The 25,656-nt window shown below is 45.3% G+C and overlaps 4 protein-coding genes across 4 annotated transcripts; 2 read left to right on the plus strand and 2 right to left on the minus strand.

The window, feature by feature from the left end:
* Positions 1–52: 52 nt before the first annotated feature.
* LOC128766071 (zinc finger protein 239) lies at positions 53–1,683 on the plus strand. Its single transcript, XM_053877427.1, has 2 exons — positions 53–167; positions 378–1,683. The coding sequence occupies exon 2, from the start codon at positions 401–403 to the stop codon at positions 1,280–1,282; it is 882 nt and encodes a 293-aa protein (XP_053733402.1). The 5' UTR covers positions 53–167; positions 378–400; the 3' UTR covers positions 1,283–1,683.
* A 291-nt stretch (positions 1,684–1,974) lies between these two features.
* Positions 1,975–4,880, minus strand: prmt2 (protein arginine methyltransferase 2). Its single transcript, XM_053877425.1, has 9 exons — positions 4,760–4,880; positions 4,500–4,694; positions 4,171–4,332; positions 3,938–4,102; positions 3,695–3,870; positions 3,447–3,576; positions 3,236–3,372; positions 2,846–3,020; positions 1,975–2,745 (listed from the first exon to the last, which is right to left on the minus strand). Exons 1-9 carry the CDS (start codon positions 4,832–4,834, stop codon positions 2,713–2,715), a joined length of 1,248 nt encoding a protein of 415 aa, XP_053733400.1. The 5' UTR covers positions 4,835–4,880; the 3' UTR covers positions 1,975–2,712.
* Positions 4,881–5,209: 329 nt separating this feature from the next.
* On the minus strand, positions 5,210–8,791 carry ercc1 (excision repair cross-complementation group 1). Its single transcript, XM_053877426.1, has 10 exons — positions 8,617–8,791; positions 7,526–7,695; positions 7,047–7,406; positions 6,866–6,969; positions 6,701–6,800; positions 6,347–6,423; positions 6,148–6,247; positions 6,003–6,074; positions 5,740–5,808; positions 5,210–5,402 (listed from the first exon to the last, which is right to left on the minus strand). Exons 2-10 carry the CDS (start codon positions 7,583–7,585, stop codon positions 5,340–5,342), a joined length of 1,005 nt encoding a protein of 334 aa, XP_053733401.1. The 5' UTR covers positions 7,586–7,695; positions 8,617–8,791; the 3' UTR covers positions 5,210–5,339.
* sona (SON DNA and RNA binding protein a) lies at positions 8,172–18,549 on the plus strand. The gene is made up of 10 exons (XM_053877424.1): positions 8,172–8,309; positions 10,108–10,189; positions 10,836–11,031; positions 11,163–11,230; positions 11,320–13,119; positions 14,499–15,594; positions 16,190–16,701; positions 16,791–17,263; positions 17,342–17,434; positions 17,507–18,549. The coding sequence occupies exons 2-9, from the start codon at positions 10,162–10,164 to the stop codon at positions 17,414–17,416; spliced, it is 4,248 nt and encodes a 1,415-aa protein (XP_053733399.1). The 5' UTR covers positions 8,172–8,309; positions 10,108–10,161; the 3' UTR covers positions 17,417–17,434; positions 17,507–18,549.
* Positions 18,550–25,656: the final 7,107 nt, after the last annotated feature.

Here is a 25,656-nt window from a genome sequence, read left to right on the forward strand (position 1 = left end):
TTTTCGGCGTTGCTGTTCCTCCGCCGGCCGCAGGGTGTCAGCAGAGCCGCGTCATCTCTTGCGCCTCCCGGTTTGAGAGAAAAGCAGTGGCGAACAAAACCAGACGCAATGCCGTCTGTGTACATCTTCCGCAACACGTCCACGGTTTCTTCAGACGAAGTTGCGAGGTGAGTTGGTGTTTTTTTGGCACTGTGCTATTGTGGAGGGCGCCATGTTGGAGCGACCAGCTGATCGACCGGGGTGGTCTCGCTCGGCGTCTTCCTTCATTTTGCTTGACCTTGGTTTGCAGTGTGCGCTTCGGAACCATGATGCGAACGGTCTTTCTCTTCATGGAAACATGCGTGCACCTCTGACAGGTGTGTGTTCATCAATTCCAGATGTGAGCTGGAAGCCCCCCACCATGGTTGAAGACAGCAGCATGCAGGAGCCCGGGTGCACGTTACTGCCCAACACGGAGACAGCAGAGTCAGAGCAGAACGTCCAGCTGGAGCCACACTGCTGCTCCCTGTGCAGCAAGACCTTCATCTCTGCAGCCCACCTGACTCTCCACCTTGCCACACACAACAAGGAGCGGAAGTTCAGGTGCAGCACCTGCGGAAAGTTCTTCCATCAGTCCTCTCACCTCATGACGCATAAGGTGATCCACAGCGGGGACCGGCCCTTCAAATGCCCCGACTGCGGGAAGACGTTCGGACGAGCTTCACACCTGAAGACCCACCGCCGCCTTCACACGGGCGAGAAGCCGTTCAAGTGCACCTACTGCGACAAGTCCTTCACTCAGAAGGCCGGTCTCCTGGCGCACGTCCGCCTTCACACCGGTGAGCGGCCGTACAAGTGCGAGAAGTGCGGAGAGGGTTTTCGTACTTTGCCCATTCTGCTGGCTCACAAGGCCGAAAAGTCCCTGGGGCAGGAGAAAAGGCCGGTGGCGGCGCCACAGGCGACGGAGAGCATCCTGGAGGACCTCAAGTGCGGCGTCTGCTGTCGCACCTTCGTACGCTCCTCCTATATCCGACTGCACATCCGCCTCAAGAAGGGACAGAGACCCTATCACTGCAGGGTCTGCAACAAGACCTTTGTCAAACTAGATTCCTTTGTGAACCACTGTGAAAAACACTTGATGCAGAAAAGAGAAAAAAACAAGGACAACCAGGGTCAAGCGGCTCAAGATCCCGGTTTTGTGTCCGGCACCACGCCAGCGCCTCCCCAGACCACAGACGCCACCCAGTGTTCAAAGACAAAATCCAAAGCAGAACTCGATCAGAAAAACCTCTCAGATGCTTGAGATAAAACATCGCTGGTTATAAAGGGGGGTGTTCCAATTGTAATATAAGTGTTCGGCGTGGCTAAAGGGAGGGGGAATGCAACTCATGTCCCACTGTCATGTGTTATATATTTAATAATCCAGGGCCATAATTCGACCAGTCCGGCGTTTATTTACTTTGTAATGAGTGTCGGGACAGTTGTGTCTGCAACTGCTCTGGATTGTGATGTAACAAAACAACTGGACCTGGGGACTAGCGTTCCAAGGGGGGACACAGGGTGGGAGCAGTTGCATTACATGCATGAGGGCTGGACCTTTCAAAGAACCAGGAAATGGGACTGATGTAAGGTGGCACTTCACCTGTGTACATTTCTGCATGATCCTTCGAATGTGTTGTGCCAACTTTGATTAAATGTGTTGGAGTGCTGTGCTGCTTCCTGAACAAATATATATATATATATATATATATATATATATATATATATATATATATATATATATATATATATATATATATATATATATATATATGTGTAATCCTTAAATAATTGTTTTGCATTTTCATTGAGATTAGCAAATGGTGATTTACCCAACAGGAATAAATAAAGCAGATTCTTAAACCCATCCACAAAATCCTCATATAATGGCAATTTTACAGATGACTTTAAATAACCAAAATGTAATCATTATTTATTTGATATATTTTGCTCCATTTTTGAACAAAAAAAGAAGAGTTGAAAAAACAATCCAGTTTCCAGAGTGCACTTGAACGCACCAAACAACCAGGAGCGTTTCAACTGGTGGCAGTGGTGGAGGACTCTTGGATTTTGCTCACTGCAGCCCAATACCTGAAGTGAGAAGGTCTTTCATGCTCCTGATGAGAGTCACTCTGGTCATAATGTAACCAGACAGACGCAAGAACGCCTTTTTTAATAATGTTATTCCCCCTCCTGAGCAGCAAAAATGATCTACTCCTGGAGAGGGTTTGGGTCAGATCATCGATAAAGCAAGGCCAGACTGTGTTTCCCTACTTTCCTGGTGTTCTGTTCAACCTCTCTCATCCACCAATCACAGGTCCTGTGCGAGGTCACAAGGTGGCTTGATCTTCTCAATAAAGAGAGCAGCAGTTCTACCCCAAGCCTCTCATGGGCGGCCACGCTTCTCGACCCATCTCCAAGGGAGCGTCCAGAAAACCATCTTCAGCAGCTCATATCTCATCCACTTGCTCTCTACCCATGTCTGAGGACCACAGGTGAGAGTGGGAACATGGATCGAGAGCACCTCACCTGGATACTGGCAGCATTTTTATTGCCAAATCATGAAAGAAAAAGATAAAAGGCATCCTTTTCTTCATGGTCCATTATGGCAAGCAGGATGATAAGAGTCTGTCGTGATGTTCAGTTCAGTCATCCAGTATTCTGCTGACTGATGATGATGATGATGATGAGCTGTCACCTCCACATGGGGAAACTCTTTTTGCCCACCTGTGCGTGAAGAAAACAATGAAGTGCAAGGCTTTATAGAAGAGGAAAGCACCACCAAATTTAAGAGAAGATATAAACAGTGCTGGATGTGGATGCTTACATGGTTATGTTCGGACTTCTCAGAGCGGCCTTTGATGTTCCAGTGAAAGTTGACGGTCATGTGACGCCGCCATATGGGGTTCCTACTCAGGCGAACGGACCCGCTGATCGAGTCTCCTGCGTTCAGATGAATCGGCTGGTCCAGCATGAACAGAGTCTGCTTCCAGTGTGTCGGCCTGAGGAGAGTGATGACGGCTCTTGTTTTGTTGTCCTGGAAAAGCGATTTCTGGCCAAGTACCGTAATTTCCGGACTATAAGCTGTCACTTTTTTCTTGTGGTCGGAAAACTGCGGTTTCTACTTTATAATATATAGATTTTTACAGGCTAAAGAGCGTCATGCTGCCAAAATATTGAGCGTCGTCACATCAAACCGATGAAATCCCAGACTCACTCAGAGTGAGGTCCGGTGTCCAGCACCACTGCAGCTGCATTTCTCTCCAGACTCTCAAAACCAACACTGAACCAGGCAGCAAAGCCGTGACACACTCCGGGCTCCCGCACGCTGAAGTGAAACTCGCCCTCCATTTCCTGTGAAGCAAAACAAGAGACAATCTCTGTGAAGCTCTGCAGTTAACTCGCAGCACATGAAGCCTTCACAGCACCTCCAGATCTGACACTTGCAGCGTCTGCATGTCCAAAGTGATGATGTCACTGGGAGTGGCCAGACAGTCCTCAGGCTCGAGCAGGTGGCTGAACTTGGGCTTGGTGAAGAACTCCTGATGTGCCAAAGATCTGAGGAGAGACGGCTGAAAGTTGTAATTGGCAAAACAATGTTGATATTTCCACTGACGTGTTCACTACACTCCTAAAACAGGACTGGAAAATCAGAATATCATTGGAGAGCACGCACTGTAAGGGAGTGAAGTCAAGGCCGTAGGGATTCTCCCAGAAGTCCATTTTTTCCTGGAAGTAGCTCTTGGCCTGACATGGCACCAGGGTGAGCGTAGCAGAAGAAGGCCACATTGTTCCTCCTGCCTTCAACCAACGGTCCCTGGCCAGCAGGACCGACTCCACCATGAATTCAAACTGGAGGAGAATGAACATTGAAATTCACAGTTCAACCTAAAGCAGCAGCAGTTCCACTCTCAGTTACCAGCAGGCAGTTTCCCATCCACTCAGACACCAGGACGTCCACCTGCTCGGGCAGCTGGACGTCTTCAGCTCGGCCCTGGAGCACCGTGACCACCTCTTCACAGTGGTTGTGCCTCACTAGCTGCCTGGTGTAGTCTGCCATGGAGCTGGCTTCCACCGCGTACACCTGTGAGGACCCAGGTGCAACAGTCAAACGTGTGGCAAAACACTTCACACATGCCGTGAGTGGAGTACCGCTGAAGGTTGGGCCAGCTTGGCACAGAACATGCTGATGATGCCGGTCCCACATCCCAGATCCAAGATGACTTTCCTCTGCAGGGAGGCACTGTTGGTGTCAATGACCTGGCGGTACGTTTCGGTGCGGCTCTTGTCCGACAGCATCTCCAGATGGAGTCTCTGGATCGACAGTTTTTTTTTTAATGTTCATGTCCATCACCTACTACTATCGGCTATAAACAAGTAACTACACAAAGAAACAACTGTTGTACATCGGTTATGTGCCATCATTCTACACAAAAATGCATGTACAGTGTGCAGTCGTGACGTTGTGTAACGCTTCTCACCAGGGTCCCATAGCTGTCGAAGTACTCCTCGTCCTGCCAAGGGTCCTCGGGCATAGCATCCTCCTCCGGCTCCTCTCCCTCCTGTCGGAGGTACTTTGCAGGGACATAGCCACACACGCCCTGCAGCTCGGCCCACCACCATTCAGAGTCCGCCTTGACGTGGACCCGCAGCCTGTCACCGGTGCCGAAGCTTAACTGCGAGATAGACACCATTCACTTTCAGCCCTCACGATGTTTGCTCGGCTTCGCTCGTGGACAACCTGGTCACTTCCGCTCGCCAGGAAATGACACCGGGCCACGTACAGCTCTGGTTCATGCTCGTCTTCCGTCTGCATTGTAACTCTGAGCCAACGACTGCATGAAAAGAGCGGCAAACACCGACTGAAGTTGCTTTTAGATGACTTCCGGGATTGACGTCAACTTTGCTTGTGTTGCGTTCATGAGAATCGGACATTATTTTAGATTGTCCTACTGAACCGCGTTGGACAAATTTCCTCAACAATTTCAGTTAAAAATTTAAATAAACTCTTAATCAATATAATTCAGAAGTTTACATAAATAAAAACGAGAGTTTCTTTGGTGAATGATTATGGTATCGTTATTAAGTATTGATATGGATAACAGGAACAGGAAGCACGTTGATTGTTTTTTTTTTAAGAAAATATTTATTTACTGAAAATTTATATAAAACAAAGATATATTTATATTTATTTTTGCCCACACAAATATCGTCATTGTTAGAGTAGAAACATTCTTCTTGATGTCTAAAATGGTCTGACAGTAATTGATATAATTGTCAATTATACATCATTTCATCTCTCACAACAAGTGGATATTTTGTCAACTATCTTTTGTCTTCGACTTCAAAAAAGGTTTGTGGAGGACATCATGGAGTCTTCTTGCCTGTAAAAAGGAAAAATATGACAGATTACAAAACAGGTATTCACTCACAGAGTTTAAGAGCTGAAACTGAACGTAAATGCTTGGGGAAAACAATAAGTAAATGAGCGTCACATTAATGATCATAAACACAGATCTCAGTAAAACTTGCATGTTACAGTATGATGAGGTGACACACTTGATGCCAAATATAAAACAGAATAAATAGATTGTAGTTGACATTTTAATTCAGCTGTGCGCCTGAACGACCAAAACAGAAACACAAATGTCATTGCCAATACACGTATACGGGACGCACAAACGTATGTAGTGCACAAAACTGAATCAATAGGGAGCTTACTTTTTGTGGTCCAAGGCCCGGACAAACAACCAGGTCTTCTTTGGAAGCACTCATGATTCCATCTACAGACTGCAGACATGACACATGGAATCATATTAATTTTGACAGAAGTAACTCATCTAATAAAATAACTGGTGTTGCATACTTCGGAATAACAGAATGCTACAGCCAAAAATGTTTTGGATTTTAGTCACAAGTAAGATACGAATCCATTGCTAAGGATCAATAAAAGCATTCAACGGAGATGGAGCTCCATTACTCACTGAGAAAGTGGAGAGCAGCGTAATCGCATCGGTTTTGTTAATGGACTTGACAGTTGTCAGGCAGTCGGTCACCTAAGGATCAAATGTGGCGGTGACAAATCTGCGATCAACACAGGTATAGCAATATAAACTGCATCTGCGAAACCTTAGACAGGTAGTCCTTCTCCACTTGTTCCTTCAGGAGGTCTGCAGGTTTCTTCTCATATGACTTGTACGTTTCCAAGTAACGGCCTGCTTCCTCTGGACTGTCAACAATGTGCTGGTTAAATGTTGTTGAAGAATTGGGAATACGGCCAGCTTTAATCTCCAGTTAGGATGCAACTGAGGCGAAGACATCCACTCACCTCCAAGCCAGAATAAGAGTGCAGTCTGCCATGATGCAGATTCGAGCAAGCTCCTTCAGTGCATGATGAGGATCTTTCTGTCAGAAAAGAAAAAAACAAATCGGGTTTCGATGAGATCTGGATTCTGAGATTTTAACGCTCACTAAACTCCTTGTTAAATATATGCTTTAATATTAAAGTAAATTTGCTGGAGAAGAATTAAGTGATTTATACATTACAGAAATACAGTCGCTGTTAAAAATAATAAATTATGACTCTCTATGTTTAATAATAATTCATTACATTAAATTAATACTGACGTCAGGAAAGTTCAAGAGACAAGAAAGGGGATGCGAAAAACTACACTTTACTCACCACATCTACTTGAACTAGCAAGACTCTGAGGGTAAAGGTCTGTCCAAGCTGCTTTAGCCGGTCATGGATGTAGTTTGGATTGAGGTTATGGTACCTTAGGCTTTGAGGGCAGACGGCATTAAAGACCTTTCCAAATAAAAAAGTGACGCGATAGGAGACACTCACCTGAGAAAAAGGGCACAGGTGGTCTGACCCAGGACGTAGTCGGGCACAACCTCTCCGAACTCCCACGGAACACTTCTGACAAACTTGAGAATAGGATTTCCCCTCTGCAACAACAACAATAGAAATGTTTCTCATCCTGTCCCGTCTAAAAACATCAAGCTCAACCTAGGAATTTACCAACCTGTCTCGGGCTGACTACAATGGAGCTGCCGAAGCCCACGGCTTTGGGTACAAGGCAAGGATCTGACTTTTGTCTGTCATTCAAATCGGTACCAGCAACCTCAACAGTCTTCTTAGCGTCATCTGCTCCACTCATGTCTCCAGCTGTCACTGCATCGCACACCTTTTGCTCCAAACCCACAGCCTCCTTGAGGTCACTGGTCTTGAGTTTAGGGCCAACATCGACGTGAGGAGCTTTGTTTTTACTCTGGATGATGTATTCAGCGTAGGACAGTGGCTGCGCGCCTGACGTCCCACCGGATACAGCTGAAGTTGCATTCGCTGGTCCTGCTCTAGATGAAGGCTGGAATTGCTGCTTCGGCTGAAAAGAATTCGGGCACAGAATCATGATGCAGACAAAGAGGTGGTTGAAATGTTCCATGTAATTTATCCTGACGGAGAGAGCAAGCTTTCAGACGAGGAGATAAAACATGGACTTACCGGGCTTCTCTCCTTACTGAACGCCGAATCGTCTAAATTGATGTTAAACCTCTTTTTCATGGCCTTAATTTATGTGTTTTAGAAGTGGCACGAGCTCAATTCTTCTTCCGTGATGGCAGTCTGAACGGCAACAGCACAACTTCCGGCGATAAGCCTTCACAATAAGAGTCCTGCATTTAAATAATAAACCCACCAAAATGAGTTATGTTTTTAATATGTATCCTCTCAATGGACGTCAATTCAACAACAACAAAAAGATGACGTGTTGAAATTATGAGCTCAATACTTCCTCTGGTGTCGGAGGCACATACATTTCGACGTTTTTTTTATAATTTAAAAATCATATGGTTGCGTGGAATATAGCAAATTACGCAATTGGTATTTATTTATTTCACGGATTAATTGTTTTCACTAACTCCAGATGTTTCACCATAACTGAAATCCTTTTGGAAAATGAATAATAACAAAATCAATTAACTATATTTTTAAAAAGTAGAATTAGGTGTGCTGATTCAAAACAGCGATGATGATTTTATTTCGTACAAACAGCGAAAAGCAATACGTATATTAAGCAAACGGATGCAGAAGAAAGAAGGTTGCCAGGGTGACGACGATGCTGCCGTAGATACCGCGCAGCATGGCATGTTGGGATACCTGCGGCCATCATGGCGGATGAGCTAGCTGGTTAGCACAAGTGGTGATCGATTGTCTGAGTTCGCACACGTTACTACTGCAATATTTGATGTTCCCAGCACGTGGACTGCTATTACGGGACACCCGACAGGTAAACATGTGCTTCGCTTTATCTAACTATTGCATTCGTCCCTGAAACCGATGACCGTCGATGCAAACATCTGAACAAAGTATACGCTTAGCCTGCGTGCTAACAGAGCTAGCGCCGGAGATAGGCCGCGGCGTGCCACTGATGCGCCTTACCAAGTGGTGTTTCTTTTATTCTGATGTTTTAGACAATACACTGGCACGTGTAAGCGTCATCTCATTTTGGTATGACTTGCGGGGAAACATTGGTGCCGAATTCGACCAGATATTTGCACTGAGCCGCATCTGCGTGCAGGCCTGCTGGTGGTTACCTAACATCATTGATTCTCTTCAAAGTGTTCCCTCCATTTATGCGTGTTCCCACGCTGCTTGAAAGTATTCACTCTCTCTACGTGTTTTCTACACTCCATTTTACTCCCGGATTTTAGGTTTTCCGTGAAATAAACACCACTATTGAGGAGTCAGGTGTGGGTGTTAAAAGGCTAGTTCCGTTCTTAAACTGTGGTGTATACTGTGATATGCGTTCTTTATAGTCGCAACAAGAATCACACGAAGCGCACTTGTAATCGATCTAATTATTTAATGTTATTCCATCGGTGTGTGTGATATGAATAAGGTGGTTGGGTTCGTTTAACAAGACCAAACTCCGGACTCCAGGGCCGTTTTATTATTTAATGATATTGAATCGGTATCGTTCTAAATGGCTTGTGGGTTATTTGTTTTCTTTTACTGGTTTGATCGAACAATAGTCAGTGGAATGCTGGTTACAATTAACAATTACAAACAACTGCTCCCTATAACTGACATTTATGTTAAACGGCTGTTTTACCTCATGTTTTTTAATAGACCCACTCAATCATAACTTATCAACGCCGTTGTCTTTCTATAAGGGACATAGATATGATCATTTAAATACTGCATTATGGCAGAATTGGTGGATGTTTAATTTAATTATACAGTAGATGAATAAAAATGACCTTAATGTCGAGACAATCGTTTTGAAATAGCATTTTTCATGATGGTGTTTGTCCGAAAGCCAGCACTGCAGGTTATCCATTGCTGCTTAATCCCCAAAACTTTGGCAGTCACACTTTAAAATGTCAGTTGGCTTCACTTCCCAAAACCCAATAGGATGCTCAAAGACTGAACCTTGAACAGCTTTATGTATTTTTAATGAGTAATGTAGAATCTCTCTCTAGACTAGCTTGAGAATGTCATATGGATCTTGGACCTGACCACTCTTATCTCTGATAATCCCATACTATTCATGAAGAACATGTAGTAATATTCACAGACAAGAATAAGTCTTCAACTTTGTATTGAAAGTTTCTTGCGTGATTGGTTGAATTGGGAAAAAAATACTTCACATTTATTAGATTTTTCATTCATTCTCGCAATGAGAATGCTGTATTCAGTTAAATGTTTCGACTCCAACTATTTTAATTAATTTCCCTTTGCCAGTTAACTTTGTCAATAAAAAGTTATAGAATTGTCAGTCATCAGTTGTAAAAACAATTGAATAAAATAGAGTAGTATATTGATAGATTGACATTTAAAAGAAAGGAAGTGTGTGTGAAACGGTGTAAGGAGCACTCGCATATATTGTGTTGGTCCTTGGAAGGATTCTGCTGTTGGAAATATAAAAAGGGATCATCTGCATGATCAAATATGTTTTATTATTCCAATCAAACAAAGAAAATAAATTCATAATGGTTTGAGCCAATCTACATTGCATGAGCCTTTAAATATGATTTCTCTTGATTATCACAAGTGTTGTTTCGTGTGTGTTTTTGCCCTTGCAGTTTTGAAGGCTGCGCACGTTTACAAGGCTCATTCAGAAGCTGGCTGACACAACCATGGAATGTGCTGTGGACGTACCTGCTGGTAAATGACACCATAGTTTATGTGCTCTAGTCTTTAAGTGTCAGTGCAGACACCAGCATCAACCAATTCACAATTAGAAAGGTGTACTGGGTTTTTATTCCTGTATACAAAAGAATTGAATAGAATTACTTTCCATATTCTACCATAAAATGCATGTGCATTCTAATGGTGCTCCTCCAGCCGCTGCCTCCAGTGATGTCACAAAGACTTGTTTCCAGTTCTCACATTGATTCACTTAGAACTAGATTTACACTTGTTTAGCCTTGTAATTCAGCAGAACCACTTTTGTAAATGACATATGATCATTTCATGCTGCATACTTATGCAGTCAAAAAAATTACCAAAGAATATGACAACACATGATATGGATTATTTGATTCGCGTGTTATGAATACAATTTCATTGTTATACAGCAAATAGAAGTCTGTATGTAAGGAAAACATTTTAGTTTACTGTATTGAGTGATTCTGAATAACCTGTAGTAAGTTTTATGATTTTTTTTTTATCCATGATTAAACTTTAAAATGTTTGTTTAAAGTTAATAAGGCTAATTCAACTATTACGTTACTGCATGTCATTGGTTGTATAAATATGTGGTGATGGTGATAAACTGTTTGGTGACAAACTGTTTGACTACCGTTTGCAGGAGAGGATGAAGCACCAGCAAAGGATGAGGTGAACGCTAAGGAAGGAAGTGAACCACACAAGAAGAACAAGAAGCACAAGAAACACAAGAGCAAGAAAAAGAAGAGGAGAAGGAAGGGGGAAAAGGATAGCAGCTCAGAGTCTGACGCGGAGTCTGAGATGGAGCCGCCAAAACCTGTTCGTACAACTCGAGCCAGGTTAGCCAGTCCTGATCATTCTCTTTTGTTTGTCATTAATAGCACTTAACGTGAATAAATAAACATAATCTCGCTGTTACTTTGATAATAAGCCTTTCCCTTAGAGGCCTCACTTCTGTTTGTGCTTGCAGTGCCAGGCTTGCAGCAGCAAAAGGAGAGCTTCAGCAAAAGGAAGATGGCAAAAAGGATGGAATTACAGGTACCACTCTCCCAGCTCTGATGCAATTTATTCAGTGAGCCTCGTTTCACTCTTTCAAAACTTCTGAATCCTTTTTCCTGATGAATTAGGGGGCGAACTCGAAGCAAAATCAAAGAAAGCCAAGAAGCATGCTGCAAAGAAGAAGAAAAAGAAGAGGAAAAAAGATGGGAAGAAATCTCCATCTCCCTCACTGTCAGAAAGCAGCTCAGCTTCAGGGTCTGAGTCTGACGGAGAGGGTGCGAAAGGGACGGCAGATATCAAAGCCTCTCCAGCTACAGCTCCTGATCTACAAGAACCAATATCAAAATTGGCAACAAAAGGTCCACAAGGCGTGGAGAATGATGGTCCCAGCATCACACACAGCACTGAACCTCTCTGTGAGAAGGAACCAATAGCTTCAGACATTTCTCCAAAGCAAGAATATACAGTGAACACCAATGGATCAGAAAAGGATGTGGTCTTGCCTTCAGGGGACCGTGAAGTCTCACAGGCTGCTGTTGATAAGACAGAGGGAGGTCTAGCAGATGGTGCATTCTCAGTTGCCCAAGAACTTCCGGATATTATTCCTAAACAGGAGGCGACTACTCCGAGGGATGATCCAATCCAGAAAGACCAATCCAATTCAGTTCAAATGACTAATGTGAATGACAATTCTCAGCTACAGTCTGTGTCCCCTTCAAAGATGCCAGAAGTGAAGAGCTCTCCTGCAACATCATCAAGTCCCCCTAATCAGGAGCCTGAGGATCGAATTGCAGTCCCAGTGGACCAGTCTGAAAATTGCCCTACATCATTGGAAAAACTCCCAGTTACACCTCTGAAAAGTGAGGAACAAGCTCGCTCTTTATCTCGTTCTAAGTCTCCGGCGCCTAAGAAGAAGTCACCCTCGCCACCTGTGTCGCGGGGAAAAGCTGTTGGTCACTCAAGATCTCCTTCCCCTTCACCCAAGAAAAAGGCGTCAAAGTCCCCCAGGAAGTCCAAGAGTCCTAAACGTCGGAGAGAATCTTTGTCTGTTTCCCCTAAACGGCACCGAACTCCCCACAGCTACAAAAGAAAGTCTTCCAGATCACCCAAGCGTAGTGCACGTAGGTCCCGATCTGTTTCCAAGTCTCCAGGGAGAAATCGTAGGTCTAGGTCACGATCCCGTGGTGGCCCCAGAGGTTCTCGGAACAGGTCACCACGACGTGGGGGTGCAGCAAGCAGGCGTTCAAGGTCACGTTCAGTCAGAGCTCGACGCTCAAGTTCCAGATCCAGGCGCCCACTTCGTCGCTCAAGGTCGAGGTCGCCAGCAAGACGAGGCGGTGGTAGGCGCTCAAGGAGTCACTCATTGTCTCGTCGCAGAAAGTCCCCGCCTCCCAGATCTCGTCGATCTCGATCTCGCTCAGCACGGAGAAGCAGGAGAACACGTTCCCGTTCCATAAAACGCGGCAGACGCTCAAGATCCAGAACTTCCCGCAAACGGACCAAATCTAGATCACCGCCACCTCGACGTCGCTCAAAATCCAGATCGCCACCACCTAGGCGTCGGTCAAAATCTAGGTCGCCTGCCAGAAGACGGTCCCGTACCCCCCCAAGAAAACGTTGGACCCCACCAAGGTCAAGCAATCGTTCTAAATCTCGTTCCTTGTCTCGAAGGCACCGGTCAAAGACGCGCTCACCGGTATCTATCAGAAAGAGGTCCAAATCTCCAGAGAAGAGTAGGAGAAGGTCAAAGTCTAAATCTGTCTCTGCTGGCCCTCACAGATCAAAGTCAAGATCTGTGTCAGGTGGCAGGTCTCATAGGTCATCTCCTGCCAAATGTCCTTCTCCCTCTTCAGTCAAGGTAACAGCACCCTCTACTGATATCAAGCAAGAACCTGGTGGCACAGCAGAGCCAAAGATCACAAGTCTGGGTAAGCCTTTTTATTTTTCTAGCCATGTAATAACCAAGTTATTCCTGCATTTGTATTCTGCGCTACTGAAAGTCTGTTATTTTGGGTAGATTAAATTTGGTACTGATATATTACCATTTAAAGTTTTTAGGCAGTTCCGTGTTTAAAAAAAAAAAAAACAAAGTGCAGAAATGCCACCAGTGTTTGTCTGAAACGTTAAAGAAACTGATACCTAATATTTTGCCAAACCTACTTACCGTATTTTCACGACCATAAGGCACACTGTATTATAAGGCGCAGTCTCAGTTACAGGTCTTATTTAGGTATTTAACACATGCATAAGGCGCACTGGATTATAAGGTGCTGGCATCAGTACGAAAGCTTAAACTATGCATGCTGGCGTGTGTTTTTAAAAAGGCAGCGGGAGCAAAACACAGTTCCGTTATACTTTATTGACATATTTAACAATGCACTCGCATTGTTTTTTGATCATCACCCACAAATCCGTCAAAGTCCTCATCTTCTGTATCCGACATGAACAGCTGCGCTAGCTCGATCACGCTGGGTTCCCTCTCCTCATTATCCGAGTCAGTGTCATTGCGTGGCGTAACTCGCCCGACGCTGCCTCCCAGTCTTAGTATAACTGTTCGGTCATCGGTCATCCATCGCTCCCACGCCATTCGCAACTTCACCTTGAACGGCATGTTTACACCGATGTCCAGCGGTTGGAGCTCCTTCGTCTTGGCTTTTCACAGCGGTGGTGAGATGGGCACGCATGGAGTCACATAACGGGGAGATGCCGCCGTTTCATAAAACGAAAGCACCACGACGGACCTCCTTGAAAATGTTCAATTTTCATTTCTTCTGCGAGCGTCATTGCCCTCAGTCGAATGGAGACGGTAGAGACGCTTCTCGCAGCTGTCCTCCGATCAACAATCCACTGCTCCTACTCGGGGTGTGGCTTTAGCGTCTTCTTATATGCCCACACTTCACCCTTTTACGTTCTCATGCTGCCCTCTAACACGTCCGCCTTTCCACTTTGTAACCAGCGTGTCGGATGGAACTGCTCTCAGTCAGTCAAGCTGAGCACTCAGTGCTCACATAAGGCGCACCGCATGATAAGGCGCACTGTCTGTTTTGGTGAAGATTTAAGACTTCTAAGTGCGTATTATAGTTGTGAAAATACGGTATATCCTTTTGTACTGAAGAAAGTCAGATGAAGGTCATTGGGACATTAAACTTTTATGTAATGTTGTGAGGAAACAAAATTGAAAAGGTATGCTGTTACTTTTCTTGTATCCATTCTTATGCTTCAGGCTTATCCTCTGAAAATTTTCAGCAACTTTTTGGTGGAATTCTGTGCATTGATATGCCTTTCACTTCTTGAACTTTACTTCTAGGTGGATGGAAGCCTGTGCCCTTCGCAGCCTCTTCGGTTGTGCAGCCACAAGAGCCTCAGGTGGCACCTCAAGTCTATCCTGAGGCGGAGGCGCAAACGTATCCTCAGGCGAAGGCGCAAACGTATCCTCAGGCGGAGGCGCAAACGTATTCCCAGGCGGAGGCGCAAACGTATCCCCAGGCGGAGGCTCAAACGTATCCTCAGGCGGAGGCTCAAACGTATCCTCAGGCGGAGGCACAAACGTATCCTCAAGCGGAGGTGGCGGCTTATCCTCAGGCGGAGGCTCAAACGTATCCTCAAGCAGAGGTGGCGACGTATCCTCAGGCGGAGGCTCTAACGTATCCTCAAGCAGAGGTGGCGACGTATCCTCAGGCGGAGGCTCAAACGTATCCTCAAGCAGAGGTGGCGACGTATCCTCAGGCGGAGGCTCAAGCGTATCCTCAAGCAGAGGTGGCGACGTATCCTCAGACGGAGGCTCAAGCGTATCCTCAAGCAGAGGTGGCGACGTATCCTCAGGCGGAGGCTCAAGCGTATCCTCAGGCGGAGGCGCAAATGTATCCTCAGGCGGAGGTGCAGACGTATCCTCAGGCGGAGGCTCAAACGTATCCTCAGGCGGAGGCACAGGCATATCCTCAAGCCCAGGCTCCAATGTATCCTCAGACGGACCCTCAAATGTATCCTCAGATGGATCCTCAAATGTATCCACACATGGCTCCCCAAATGTATCCGGAGATGAATCCTCAGATGGCTCCTCAAATGCATCCCCACATGGAAGCTCAGATCCATCCTCAGGTGGAACCTCAGGTTATTCCATTGGGCTATAACCAAGAGGTCACTGATCCTGCTGACCCATCCCATGAAGAGCTTCAACCAAGCATGGAGTCTGCTGTTCGTCCAGAGAAGTCGGAGCATTCGGTGGGCTCAGACGAAGAGATGGAATTGCCCTCACCACTGAAATTGGAATCCCGGCGACGGAAGAGTTCCTCTAGATCTGCATCTCCAGAAAAGGTGAAACAACCACCTGTCCGTCGATCACGCTCAAATTCCTCAACACGAAGAGCTGATTCGAAGTCCAAATCCAGAAGGAGGTCGTCCAGGTGTGTGGTTTGTTTCCTTTGCAATTATTGATTATGTGTTCATGTAATATCTGGCACTATGCGATTGGTGGAGCTTGAAACGCTTTCACACTGCAGATTTTGGCCAGTAATGCGCAAGTCTGATTAGGCACCTGTGGGGCCGCGTCACCTCAGGCTATGCCCTTTTTTCCCCTACCTGGCTTTGGGCGCTGTGCGCTGAATTGCTAGTTTTTGTCCCATGAAAATGCATGTCTCAACTAAGTCGCTTCTGTCACTTGTAGCCAAAATCTCACCCCCTGCTGAGCGTGCCCCAAACTGACGTGTAGCTCACCAGAAGGGATAAAGTCCACTTCCAAAATCTGGTTTGTTTGCGGACTTTTGAGCCAAACTGATCTCGTCTTGAGGCAGAATCTGTGATGTTAACGATACTTAACACCACAGAAGCACAGCAAAGTTTCTGATGTTGTAATGTCTTCTGTTTTGTTTGTGTCTGATAAACTATTGATTCTTATCTCAAGCTGCAGAGTTGGGCATGTAGCTGCTCCAATGTAGCATTTATACACATCAATAAAAACAAAGTAGACGTCCTCACATTGCATTTTTGTCTTTGTTGCAGGTCCCCACCCAGGAAGAGAGAGTCTGTGTCCCCATCGGAAAGGAAGAAGCGTAAATCTAAATCCAGAAGTCCTGCCCGACGGCGGAAGGCCAGCCCTCGCCGGAAACGCTCACGATCTAAGTCACGGACAAGGGCACGAAGATCCAAGAGTCGCTCACCGGCCCGGAAGAGGCGCAGTCGCTCCCGTACGCCCACCAGCCGCACCAGAAGAAGGTCCAGATCCCCCGACAGAGCCAAGCGATCAAAGAGTCGCTCCCCTGGCCGAAAGAAAAGGTCGCGGTCAGGTGACCGAGGTAGGCGGTCCAGGTCCCGTTCCTCTGACCGGCGCCGAAGGTCCAGATCTAGGGGTCGAGGAAGGCGTCCCGCGTTCCGTAGTCGCTCATTCGACCGACGGGACAGATGGAAAAGGGAACCCAGCCACTCCCCAGTTCTCATTCTACGCAAACAGCGTCGCTCAGGATCGAGGACACGCCGCAGTCCGAGCAAGACACCACCACGCATAACTGAACTGGGTAAGAAACGTTGGTGGAATGCTGTGCACAAATCCATGCCTGTTGCTGTCCGGTTCTATTGAACTCTCCCTCTCCTCTGTTCTCTTCAGATAAAGACCAGTTGCTGGAGATCGCCAAGGCCAATGCAGCAGCCATGTGTGCTAAAGCTGGCGTGCCAATTCCTGAGGCCCTCAGGCCAAAAGCCATCCTCCAGCTTCCTCTCCCGACCCCGTCTCCTTCCCCACTCTCCCTGCCTTTGCCTTTACCTCTCTCGATGGGCATGGGGATGCCCAGCATGGGTCCAATGGGGTTACCGGCGATTCCTGGGATGCCAACAATGTCAAACATCACAATGAGTGCTGCGATGGCAAGTATGACTGCAGCCACGATGACTGCAGCCTTGAGCAACATGGGTGCCCTCGCAGCCATGTCTCCCCTGGCCCCTCTTCCTTCCATCACCAACAAGCCGCCGCCCTCCTACTCCGCCCCCCCCATCGCATCCGTCAACCTGGACCACATTGAGGAGGCAAAGAGGAAGGTCACTCATCAAGCCAACATACATACCATAAAGGAGCTCACTGAGGTTGGTCACACTGCTGCCACACGGCATGGGAGGTGAGTTTTGGAGCTCAACTTTTGTGTTGTTATTTTTGTTCGGCAGAAGTGTAAGATGATTGCGAACAGCAAGGAGGAGATGGCGATCGCTCGACCCCACGTCTCCGATGATGAAAGCTAAATCATCACAGTCGACATGGTAATTCATCTAAACTGCAGTTGACTTGTTTTCAGTTGGATCTTTTCTTACTGAGATGTCTACTGTGTGTAGTTCCTGTTAGAGAGCCAGATGACGCAGCTGAGCCTCTACAGAGGAGACGACGACGATGACCACCCTCATTGTCACTTTAAATCATTGGGACAGACTGTGGACGCGGACCCTTTTTTCCCCTCCGTCGCCGGTTGTGCGGCAGAGACGCCCGGTCACCTCTGATACCACTGAAGAGAAACGGACAAATGAGCTTGTGCACAGTGTGAATGATTGTACGTCGTAATTTTCACCACCAACCCGTCGGTGTTGCTGATATTCGAGCAATTCACTTGTGTAAAAACCCGAAAGGAAACCAAACTAGTGATGTTAGAGCTTTTATAAAAGATTAGTTTGTTTTTACATTTCTGCTTTCTCGAAGGTTTATGTTCCGTGCTCTGCTGTAATTCCACTTTTTTTCTTATTGTAATCCAGATCGATTGTTGATTCAGCCCCAGCTACAGGCGTTTTCATGTGACCACTTTCACCAATAGGAAATACCAGGATTGCTTGGTGGCAGATTGAGTTTGAGCTCAGATGGACCCAGCTGAAGTGCTGCAGTGAGGGCAAGCTTTTTTTTCTTGTCATCCTGGCGAAGGACTCTTGAAAGCTCAAGATAGTTGAAGGAAAAACCGCCACGTTCTCACGCTATTTTCCAAAGTGGTGGATCGTTATTTCTGAAAAACAAATGCGTTTCACCTTTAGGGACCTTGCTACCCCTTAAAAAGAAACTTGCAGACCATTAGCTTCAAGATAAGTTGACATTGGATTTGTTGTTGTCCAACATTGGAGCATTAGACAATCACTCTCTGTTCTGAAGTTGGGCGCAAGGTGGAGTCTTGGGTTGAGCTGGACGTCTGAGAAGATGAAGACTCCTGTGTGGAAGGTTTTGTTGGATAAATGCTCCACTCTTTCTCTGCCAAACATCCTGGTCTGTGGAAAATCCCTGTAGGTCGTCTTTAGCTGTTTTAATGATGAGAAAAAAAACCGTTTTATTTTAATTTTTTTTGTCCTTTGACCTCGCTTGCTCTGTACATAACGGTGTTCATTATTAAAATCTTCAATGATCTGTACTACTCCATTCGTGGTATTTCTATTTCTGGGGGAATGTAAGCATCTACAGTTAGTGTGAGCAGAGGTTGACTGTCCACAGTGTTGAATATCTGCTCACCGTCTTGTGTCAGTTTTTTCCCTGGATCCTGTGAGCACCTAGGTGAGTCAGTAGACATTTTAGAAGGTGATTTTTCTTTTATATATATATATATATATATATCCATCCATCCATCCGTTTTCTGCCGCTTATTCCTCTCCCCAGCCACTTCCACCAGCTTCTCATGGACGATTCTGGGACCTTCCCCCAGTCTATTGGGAGATCAAATCTCTAGCATAAGACCAGAGTGCCCTGTGGCTTCCTCTCAGAGGGACAAGCCTGGAACTCCTCTCTTCTGTGATGCCAGAGTGATGGACTTAAGTACCCCCTCCAACCACTTGGCTGTATCCAGAAACCCTGTCCATAAAGGTGTCATGGGTGGAACTCCTGGCCGAGGCCGACTCCCACTGCGAACCAATTTGACTCACACCGGTCCAGTGTTATACGGGCCAGGACGGAAACTGCTTTCCCCCACTGTATCTGAGATTTGACCCGCGACCTGACTCTTCCCAGCAGTTTACTCCCTTCATCCAAAACTAAGCAATGACGTATCTGAATTTACTCTATTTTCCAGTATCAGTAATTCAACAATAAACCCTAAAGTAGCTCGAAATTTAGTGTGACATCAAAGTCGTAGGTCAAGTATTAAAGTAGCCGCTTCATCCCGTTTTGTTTTGCTCAGTTGTGTTCTTGTTCAATAGCTTGTAACTGTCTCAGTGGAAGGCAAAAAAAGATCAGCCCTCATGGAGAATGATGGTGATGCTCCCACTAAAGTATAATATCTTTAGTCAAACAGACTTTCGAAACACGAGGGTGCCACATGGTTCTTTTCAGGTTCAATTCTATATCCTGTCTTCTTCAGAGGGCTTTCGGGGGAGTGTGTAGACAACAAGACACCTGTAGGACCAAGGAGTTGACTGGGATTTCTGGTTCAATGGAGGACTATGGTCCAGGGCTGAGCTTGGAAAGAGTTGAGTGAACAACCTACCTCACTGTTTTTCATGAGCACCTTGAGGTCTTTTCTTGTCCTACCCCCAACAGGCGCTGAAAGTAGGCAGAAGAGGACCAGCCCCAGTGTTGGACAACTGCAGGAAGGTGGGTATGAGACACTGGGAGGATGTCAAGGGTCAACGCGAGAGAATCATGACCAGATCATCGCACTCCTCCTGGAGGAGTTTCAACTCACAGAAGCAGAGTTTGACAGCTCAGCAGAGGAGCACAGGTCAAGCCCAGGTGTGGTTCAGCATTCCTCCTTCATTCTACATTGTAATGAGGTGGCCATCTACATTAACTACACATCAACTCCTCTCATTCAAACGTGGGCACCATATTTATCAGTTTTCAGAGGTGCAGGCCATCAGTCATCGTGTGTGTTTGTGTGTCCTTGTTCACTCTCTGCCTCTGGATTGGCGCGTGTGTGTGTGCGAGTTGCATATTGAACAGCTTGTGAGTCACTGGAATTTGCAAATCAATGACCGTCGGTCGATGGACGGCTGAGTGTTTTGCAATGACCGGCCCAGTACGAGCTCTCTGCCTCTGCCTCGTGTGCAGCCGAGGAAGGAGGTCACGCACACCAGTGCCCTTCCTCGCTTCCCATTTATAAACACACGCGCACTTAATGTGCTCCAGCGCGATGTGAGGAAGGCTAATGAAGACGGCAGAGACGGCCAAGTGAGGAGAAGGAGGGAGATGTGAAAATGAGCTTGTCTGCCTGATAAAAGCTGACACACGAAAGGAGGAAATTTTCCAGGACACACCAAACCAAATTTCACTCAGACAGATTTGGAACGGCGCCTGCAGGAACCAGTGAGCTGTGTCCATGTTCTGGTCCAGAGACTGAAATAAAGGTGGTGACTTTGGATGGTGGACTTGTCGGTTCAGGGTTTTGTCAAAAGTGTATGCGTCGGCACGTCTTGTGGGTGACTTAAATGCAGCTTCAGGAGACTCCATAGATGACTGACCTTAGGAGGACCTGAGCGACGTGGAAGCAATGATAATAAATCTTTATTTATTAAAACACTGGTCACAAAATGCTTGACAGGAAGAACAGCGAAGAATGTTTGGACCATGAAGGTGGGCGACTTTGCTTTGTTTAAATGGTAATATGTAAACACAAGCCTATAAAAATGGATTTTTACAAGGTACAAGGTGTGTTTGTGGCAGACAGTGCCAGAGTTGAGGAGCCCTGACAGGAAAAGACGACGAGCGGACACCCACCTGAGGATCGCAGGCTGGCTCCTTCTACAATGTAGTTGGGGGGCCAGGCGAAGATGGTCTTAAAAAGTGTGTCTTGAAGTCCATTCTAAAGTGGACAGTGCAGAGAAGCTGACGCTGGAGTGATGTGCTTTTCTACTTTTTCTCAGTCGGCTTGTGAGAGCATGTTTTTCATTTTAATTATTTTCAAGTGAAGGAAACAGGACTGGACTGTTTTTTTTGTAATGTGAAGATCAAAGTAAAGTGAGGAGTCAAACACAACGCTGAGATGTCGGGCTATAGGAGTTATAAGGCACCCAGGCTTCTGTCATTGAAGCCAGCGAGCAGAGGGTGGTGAGGGAAAAACTAATAATTCTATTTCTGACTGAAGGAACTTTCATGCCATTCAGTTCGTGACATCATCAAGACGTGTGAGGACAGGAGCTGCTGCCAGGACCACAAAGAGGTCAGAGGCAGCATGTACATTGAAAAAAGAATAGGACCTAAAGCGGAACCTTGTGGCACAGCAAAAGCAAAATGGACCGAGGATGAAGGGAAGTCACCTTTGGTGACACATGGACGACTCGTACAAAAGTGTACGGGGTGCTGAGTGGACAACTGGAGTCAAGCTCAAGAAGATGCAAGATTTGAAAAGACTAGATTGATGTAAAACAGGATATTTATTCTGCAGTATGACGTGAAAATAGAGATGAAAGAGGCTCGAGCTTTCATGACAATGGAAGACATTTTAAAGACCTCGGACCTCACCACCCTACACTGAATCTACATAACTAAATATATAAAATAGATATAGATCGATAAAGATCCTGTCACTGTTTTTAATGTATTCAATTTTAGACACACCACAACACTGAAAAACTGATTTTAAAACTGCAAAGTCGGAAGTGAATGAATCCCATGTGAAGAAAAAACATTACTCGACATCACCTGCAGAGGGCGTCTGTATACAAATTATCAATCCGACACCCACGATGAAACCGTCACACGATTACAGTGAGCTCTGTCCATCCATGTCTGCGTCTCCATAGATCCACATGTAAACATCAGCTGAACTGCTTTATATCACCACTGCTCCCACCCAGACTGGTGAGACGCTCGGTAAAATGAGAGCTTGTCAGGGGGATTTGAGGATGAGAATAAAATCACTTTGTCAAAGAAACACAACAGTTTCACTATGGCTGTCGTAGGAGCTTTTACTGTCGCAGTGCAGTATGGGACTAATATTATGTAACTGATGCCAACCAGTGATAGATATGGTGCAAGTAAATCATAGTGCCGAACATCAGGAAGATCCCTCCCTTTGTAACTCACCATCAGACGCTGACATTTTCAGACACTATCTGCTGTGAGCTTTGATGATACATAGTGTAGTTTCATGAAACCTCATCGATCCATCACGACTAGAGAGCTACTTACCTCCTAATAACACCTGGGAATCTATGGCCATAAAATATCTGTCTACTATAATAAGATTTTCAACTGGCTGTTTGCTGAACTGCACTTAAAGTGACATCATTTGAGACAATGCAATAGGAAACGGAAGTACATTTGTGATGAAATAATTCCGCGTTCTTCTTTTGTAGGTCACAGATAACCAAGTTGCGTGGTGAAGGAGTGCGGTGGTGTGTGTGAGGGTGCATGACCGTCTCAGTCTGGTGCTCGCAACACGTGTATGATCAGCGTAGTACAAGACAGCCACGAGGAATGTCATCTGCTTATTGAATTCCAAGCGTGTGTGTGTGTGTGTGTGTGTGTGTGTGTTCGCTGTGAGTCTCACGTTTGGCTGCAGTGTGGGGCCAGTCCTGGACGTTCCGCTCCACCGCTCCATTTAGCGGAGAGAACAGGGGGTCAGACGCGATGCAGCCTCCGACTGCGGTCACAACACATGAGCACAAATGTGTTTCCAGGAATTCATCTGAATGGACACCAATGAATGGGACTCTGGTTTCCTCCCACAGCCAAAAACCTTCAGTGGTGACTCTGAATGGTCCATAGGTGTGAGAGGTTGTCTGTTTATTCTGGCAGGAAATATGAATGAATGAGTGAGGTGAAGCTGAGAGCATCAGTGATGGAAGCTTCTCCTCCCGAGGTCCGTCGATGACATCCTTCCCAGCAAACCCACTCAGATGGATGCTGGCAGTCTCTCTGCAGAGTGAGTGGGACGAGAGTCACCCTGGAGCCTGTGCCAGCCTTCTGCCACGTAACCCCCATCCGCTGAGATATATTTGGACACTGGACCAGGTCCTCAGAGAACCTGCGGTCACACTGGGATGAGGGGAGAAGGACAATGCTACCAAATAGACAAGTGGGTCGCTCACAGGTGGAGAATCAGGATTTAGCATGTTTACGCTCTTGTACTGAGCTAACTTTTACTTTCTTCTTCACTGAACTAGGGGTTTTATATTTATTTATTTTAAGTAAATGTCTAAATAAATTAGGATGAATCGAATTAAAATGATGGATTGTCTCACCACAAATAAAATCTTTTTTCTTCCCGTTGTTTCTCTAGATCCAGGTCATTTTTGTTTAGTTTTATGACAAAAGTTTATTCATAAACAGATTTGTCTTGTGTGAATTTTACATTAGTAAATCGTTTTGTAAAATTTTTATTTTTATTTTTATTTTTATTTTTATTACCAAACAGACAGGTGAGTCAGGATTGAGCATGTTTACGCTCTTGTACTGAGCTAACTTTCACTTTCTTCTTCACCTGAACTAGGTTTCCCATGATTTCTGTCAGACAATGTGGGCACTTGTGTGTCACATCTCCTGTGAGTGGTGGCTGTGTGTTTTCCTCTGAGGCGAGTCCATTCCTCAAACAAACAAGCTCAAGATTGAACTCAAAAATCCGTTTCCAACTGTATGAGTTCTAATGCTCGCCAAGAACACCAGGATCTCCTCTCCTGTTGGGAGATTTATTGCTGCAGGTATCTCAAGGCTGAGAATAGCCTCGGCTCGGGCCCCTGAATTGATATGGCAGCTGTTCACTCAAGAGGACTAAAGGCGACAAAACCCTGCTGCCGAAACCTTGTTGCTCACCTCCGTTCTGTCGCTGCATTTGTGTGCGTCTCAGCCTCAACACCAGCTGCAATTTGTCAACTCAGTATGAATTCACGCTGGGAACAGACGCCTCCTGCTGCGATGACCTGAGCAGTGTTATCACAGCCACAATTTAAGCAGCGTCTCTCATCCGAGTGTGTTTTGTTCAGCCAGCTAGAAGATCGTGTCTGGGGACGTCTGGAAAATGCTTTATTCATGAAAAGTGATGTTGGCAGACAACAATCAGCACGTCCACATCCTGGGTAAACTCAGTTCAGGGATGGCAAACAATCATGGGTGAAAATGTGCAAGACCAGGTTGTTAACCACTGTGCACGTGTCATGTCAAAATAATTCACAAGAAGATAGATTTTTTATTGAGAAAAATTCAATTGCCCTCAACTGACAGGGATGAATTCTTTTTCTAAAAATAAGTACAAAAAGATAATTAAAAATTAGCTATTTTAATGAAATATAGTAGTAAATATATATATATATATATATATATATATATATATATATATATATATATATATATATAAACGTTTTTCGTTTTCATACATATTAGTTTATAGGTACATTTAATTATGTATAGTACGTATTAGTTTCACATGATATTTTTTTCTTTTCTGTTTTTCCCCTGGACAATGTCATATTTCCAAAAATATTATATTTATTATAATATTATTATAATACTATTATTATAATACAGTATTTTAAGTACATGTCTAAATAAATTAGGATGAATCGATTTAAAATGATCACATGGTGGATTGCCTCACCACAAATAAAATCTTTTTTCTTCCCTTTGTTTCTCTAGGTGGAGTTCATTTTTGTTTAGTTTTATGACAAAAGTTTATTCATAAAAAAATCACATGTCTTCAGATTGGTCATTTTTTTGGAGCCAGGTTTTGTATCTGGCTGTCCCTCATCACAGTTCACTACTAATATTTATGAAATATGTGCAGCATCCAAGAACATTGCAACCATAGCAGTGACCAACCAAGGTTGACTATGCTAAGTTCAGAGTTCAGAGTTGGCTGGTGTCTAAGTTAAAACATACATGAACATGTACCATCCTATATTGACCTCTGTGGCTCCATGAGCCAATAAGGCCCCTCATTCATGTTGCATTGACATTCTTGTTCTCAGGATCAGATGATTTGAAGAATCATTTTTCACTCTGAACCTCCCTTCAGTGATTGATGCTGCTGTTTGTTGACCTCAGTTGAAGGTATCGGCGTGTGTCCTGGGCACAATAGCTGCGGGCGCTCGGAATAGTTCCCAACTCTGTTTTCCATCAAACAAAAGCTGCTCCTCGATCCCACATCGACGTCGCCTGCCCTCTTCACATCAACCTGCCCCCCCCCTTAAAACACGGTCACAGCCGTAAACAGAGGTAATACACGTGTTGCATGATTCTCATCCGCATAATGAACACTGGTTTAACCACGCACAGCTATTTTTAGCAACATGGGAAACAAAACAAAAACCCTGAGGTCTTGCCTCTTTGCACAACGTTATTATTAAGTATTGACGTCACTTTAATAATAATTGACACGATTCCATCTGTAAACATTTTACTGTTACTCTGTGTTTTGCTACTACAAAGGAACTGTAGTCGCTGGTTCATTTCCAGGAACCAGAGGAGGACACAGATGCTCAGGAGCAGATGCCAGAAGTCTGGGCTTTAATGCGACTTTATGCTGAGTAATTATGGGAGCAAATTGAAGACACTGGAGAAACAAAGTCTTTACCTTACTTTAGGAACA

Source organism: Synchiropus splendidus, chromosome 10 (assembly GCF_027744825.2).
Source record: "Synchiropus splendidus isolate RoL2022-P1 chromosome 10, RoL_Sspl_1.0, whole genome shotgun sequence".
Lineage (NCBI taxonomy): Eukaryota > Metazoa > Chordata > Actinopteri > Syngnathiformes > Callionymidae > Synchiropus > Synchiropus splendidus.

What these genes read in the sequence shown, in the direction of transcription:
- LOC128766071 (XM_053877427.1), top strand. Translation starts at nt 401, where the DNA reads ATGGTTGAAGACAGCAGCATGCAGGAGCCCGGGTGCACGTTACTGCCC.
- prmt2 (XM_053877425.1), bottom strand. Translation starts at nt 4,834, where the DNA reads ATGCAGACGGAAGACGAGCATGAACCAGAGCTGTACGTGGCCCGGTGT. An exon ending in TCGACAGCTATGGGACCCTG is followed by an intron (nt 4,333 to 4,499) that starts GTGAGAAGCGTT and finishes CTGTCGATCCAG; the next exon opens with AGACTCCATCTGGAGATGCT. An exon ending in TGCAAGTGTCAGATCTGGAG is followed by an intron (nt 3,373 to 3,446) that starts GTGCTGTGAAGG and finishes TTTGCTTCACAG; the next exon opens with GAAATGGAGGGCGAGTTTCA.
- ercc1 (XM_053877426.1), bottom strand. Translation starts at nt 7,585, where the DNA reads ATGAAAAAGAGGTTTAACATCAATTTAGACGATTCGGCGTTCAGTAAG. An exon ending in TTGTAGTCAGCCCGAGACAG is followed by an intron (nt 6,970 to 7,046) that starts GTTGGTAAATTC and finishes TTGTTGTTGCAG; the next exon opens with AGGGGAAATCCTATTCTCAA. An exon ending in TGCTAGTTCAAGTAGATGTG is followed by an intron (nt 6,424 to 6,700) that starts GTGAGTAAAGTG and finishes CTTTTCTGACAG; the next exon opens with AAAGATCCTCATCATGCACT.
- sona (XM_053877424.1), top strand. Translation starts at nt 10,162, where the DNA reads ATGGAATGTGCTGTGGACGTACCTGCTG. An exon ending in TGCTGTGGACGTACCTGCTG is followed by an intron (nt 10,190 to 10,835) that starts GTAAATGACACC and finishes TACCGTTTGCAG; the next exon opens with GAGAGGATGAAGCACCAGCA. An exon ending in CAAAAAGGATGGAATTACAG is followed by an intron (nt 11,231 to 11,319) that starts GTACCACTCTCC and finishes CTGATGAATTAG; the next exon opens with GGGGCGAACTCGAAGCAAAA.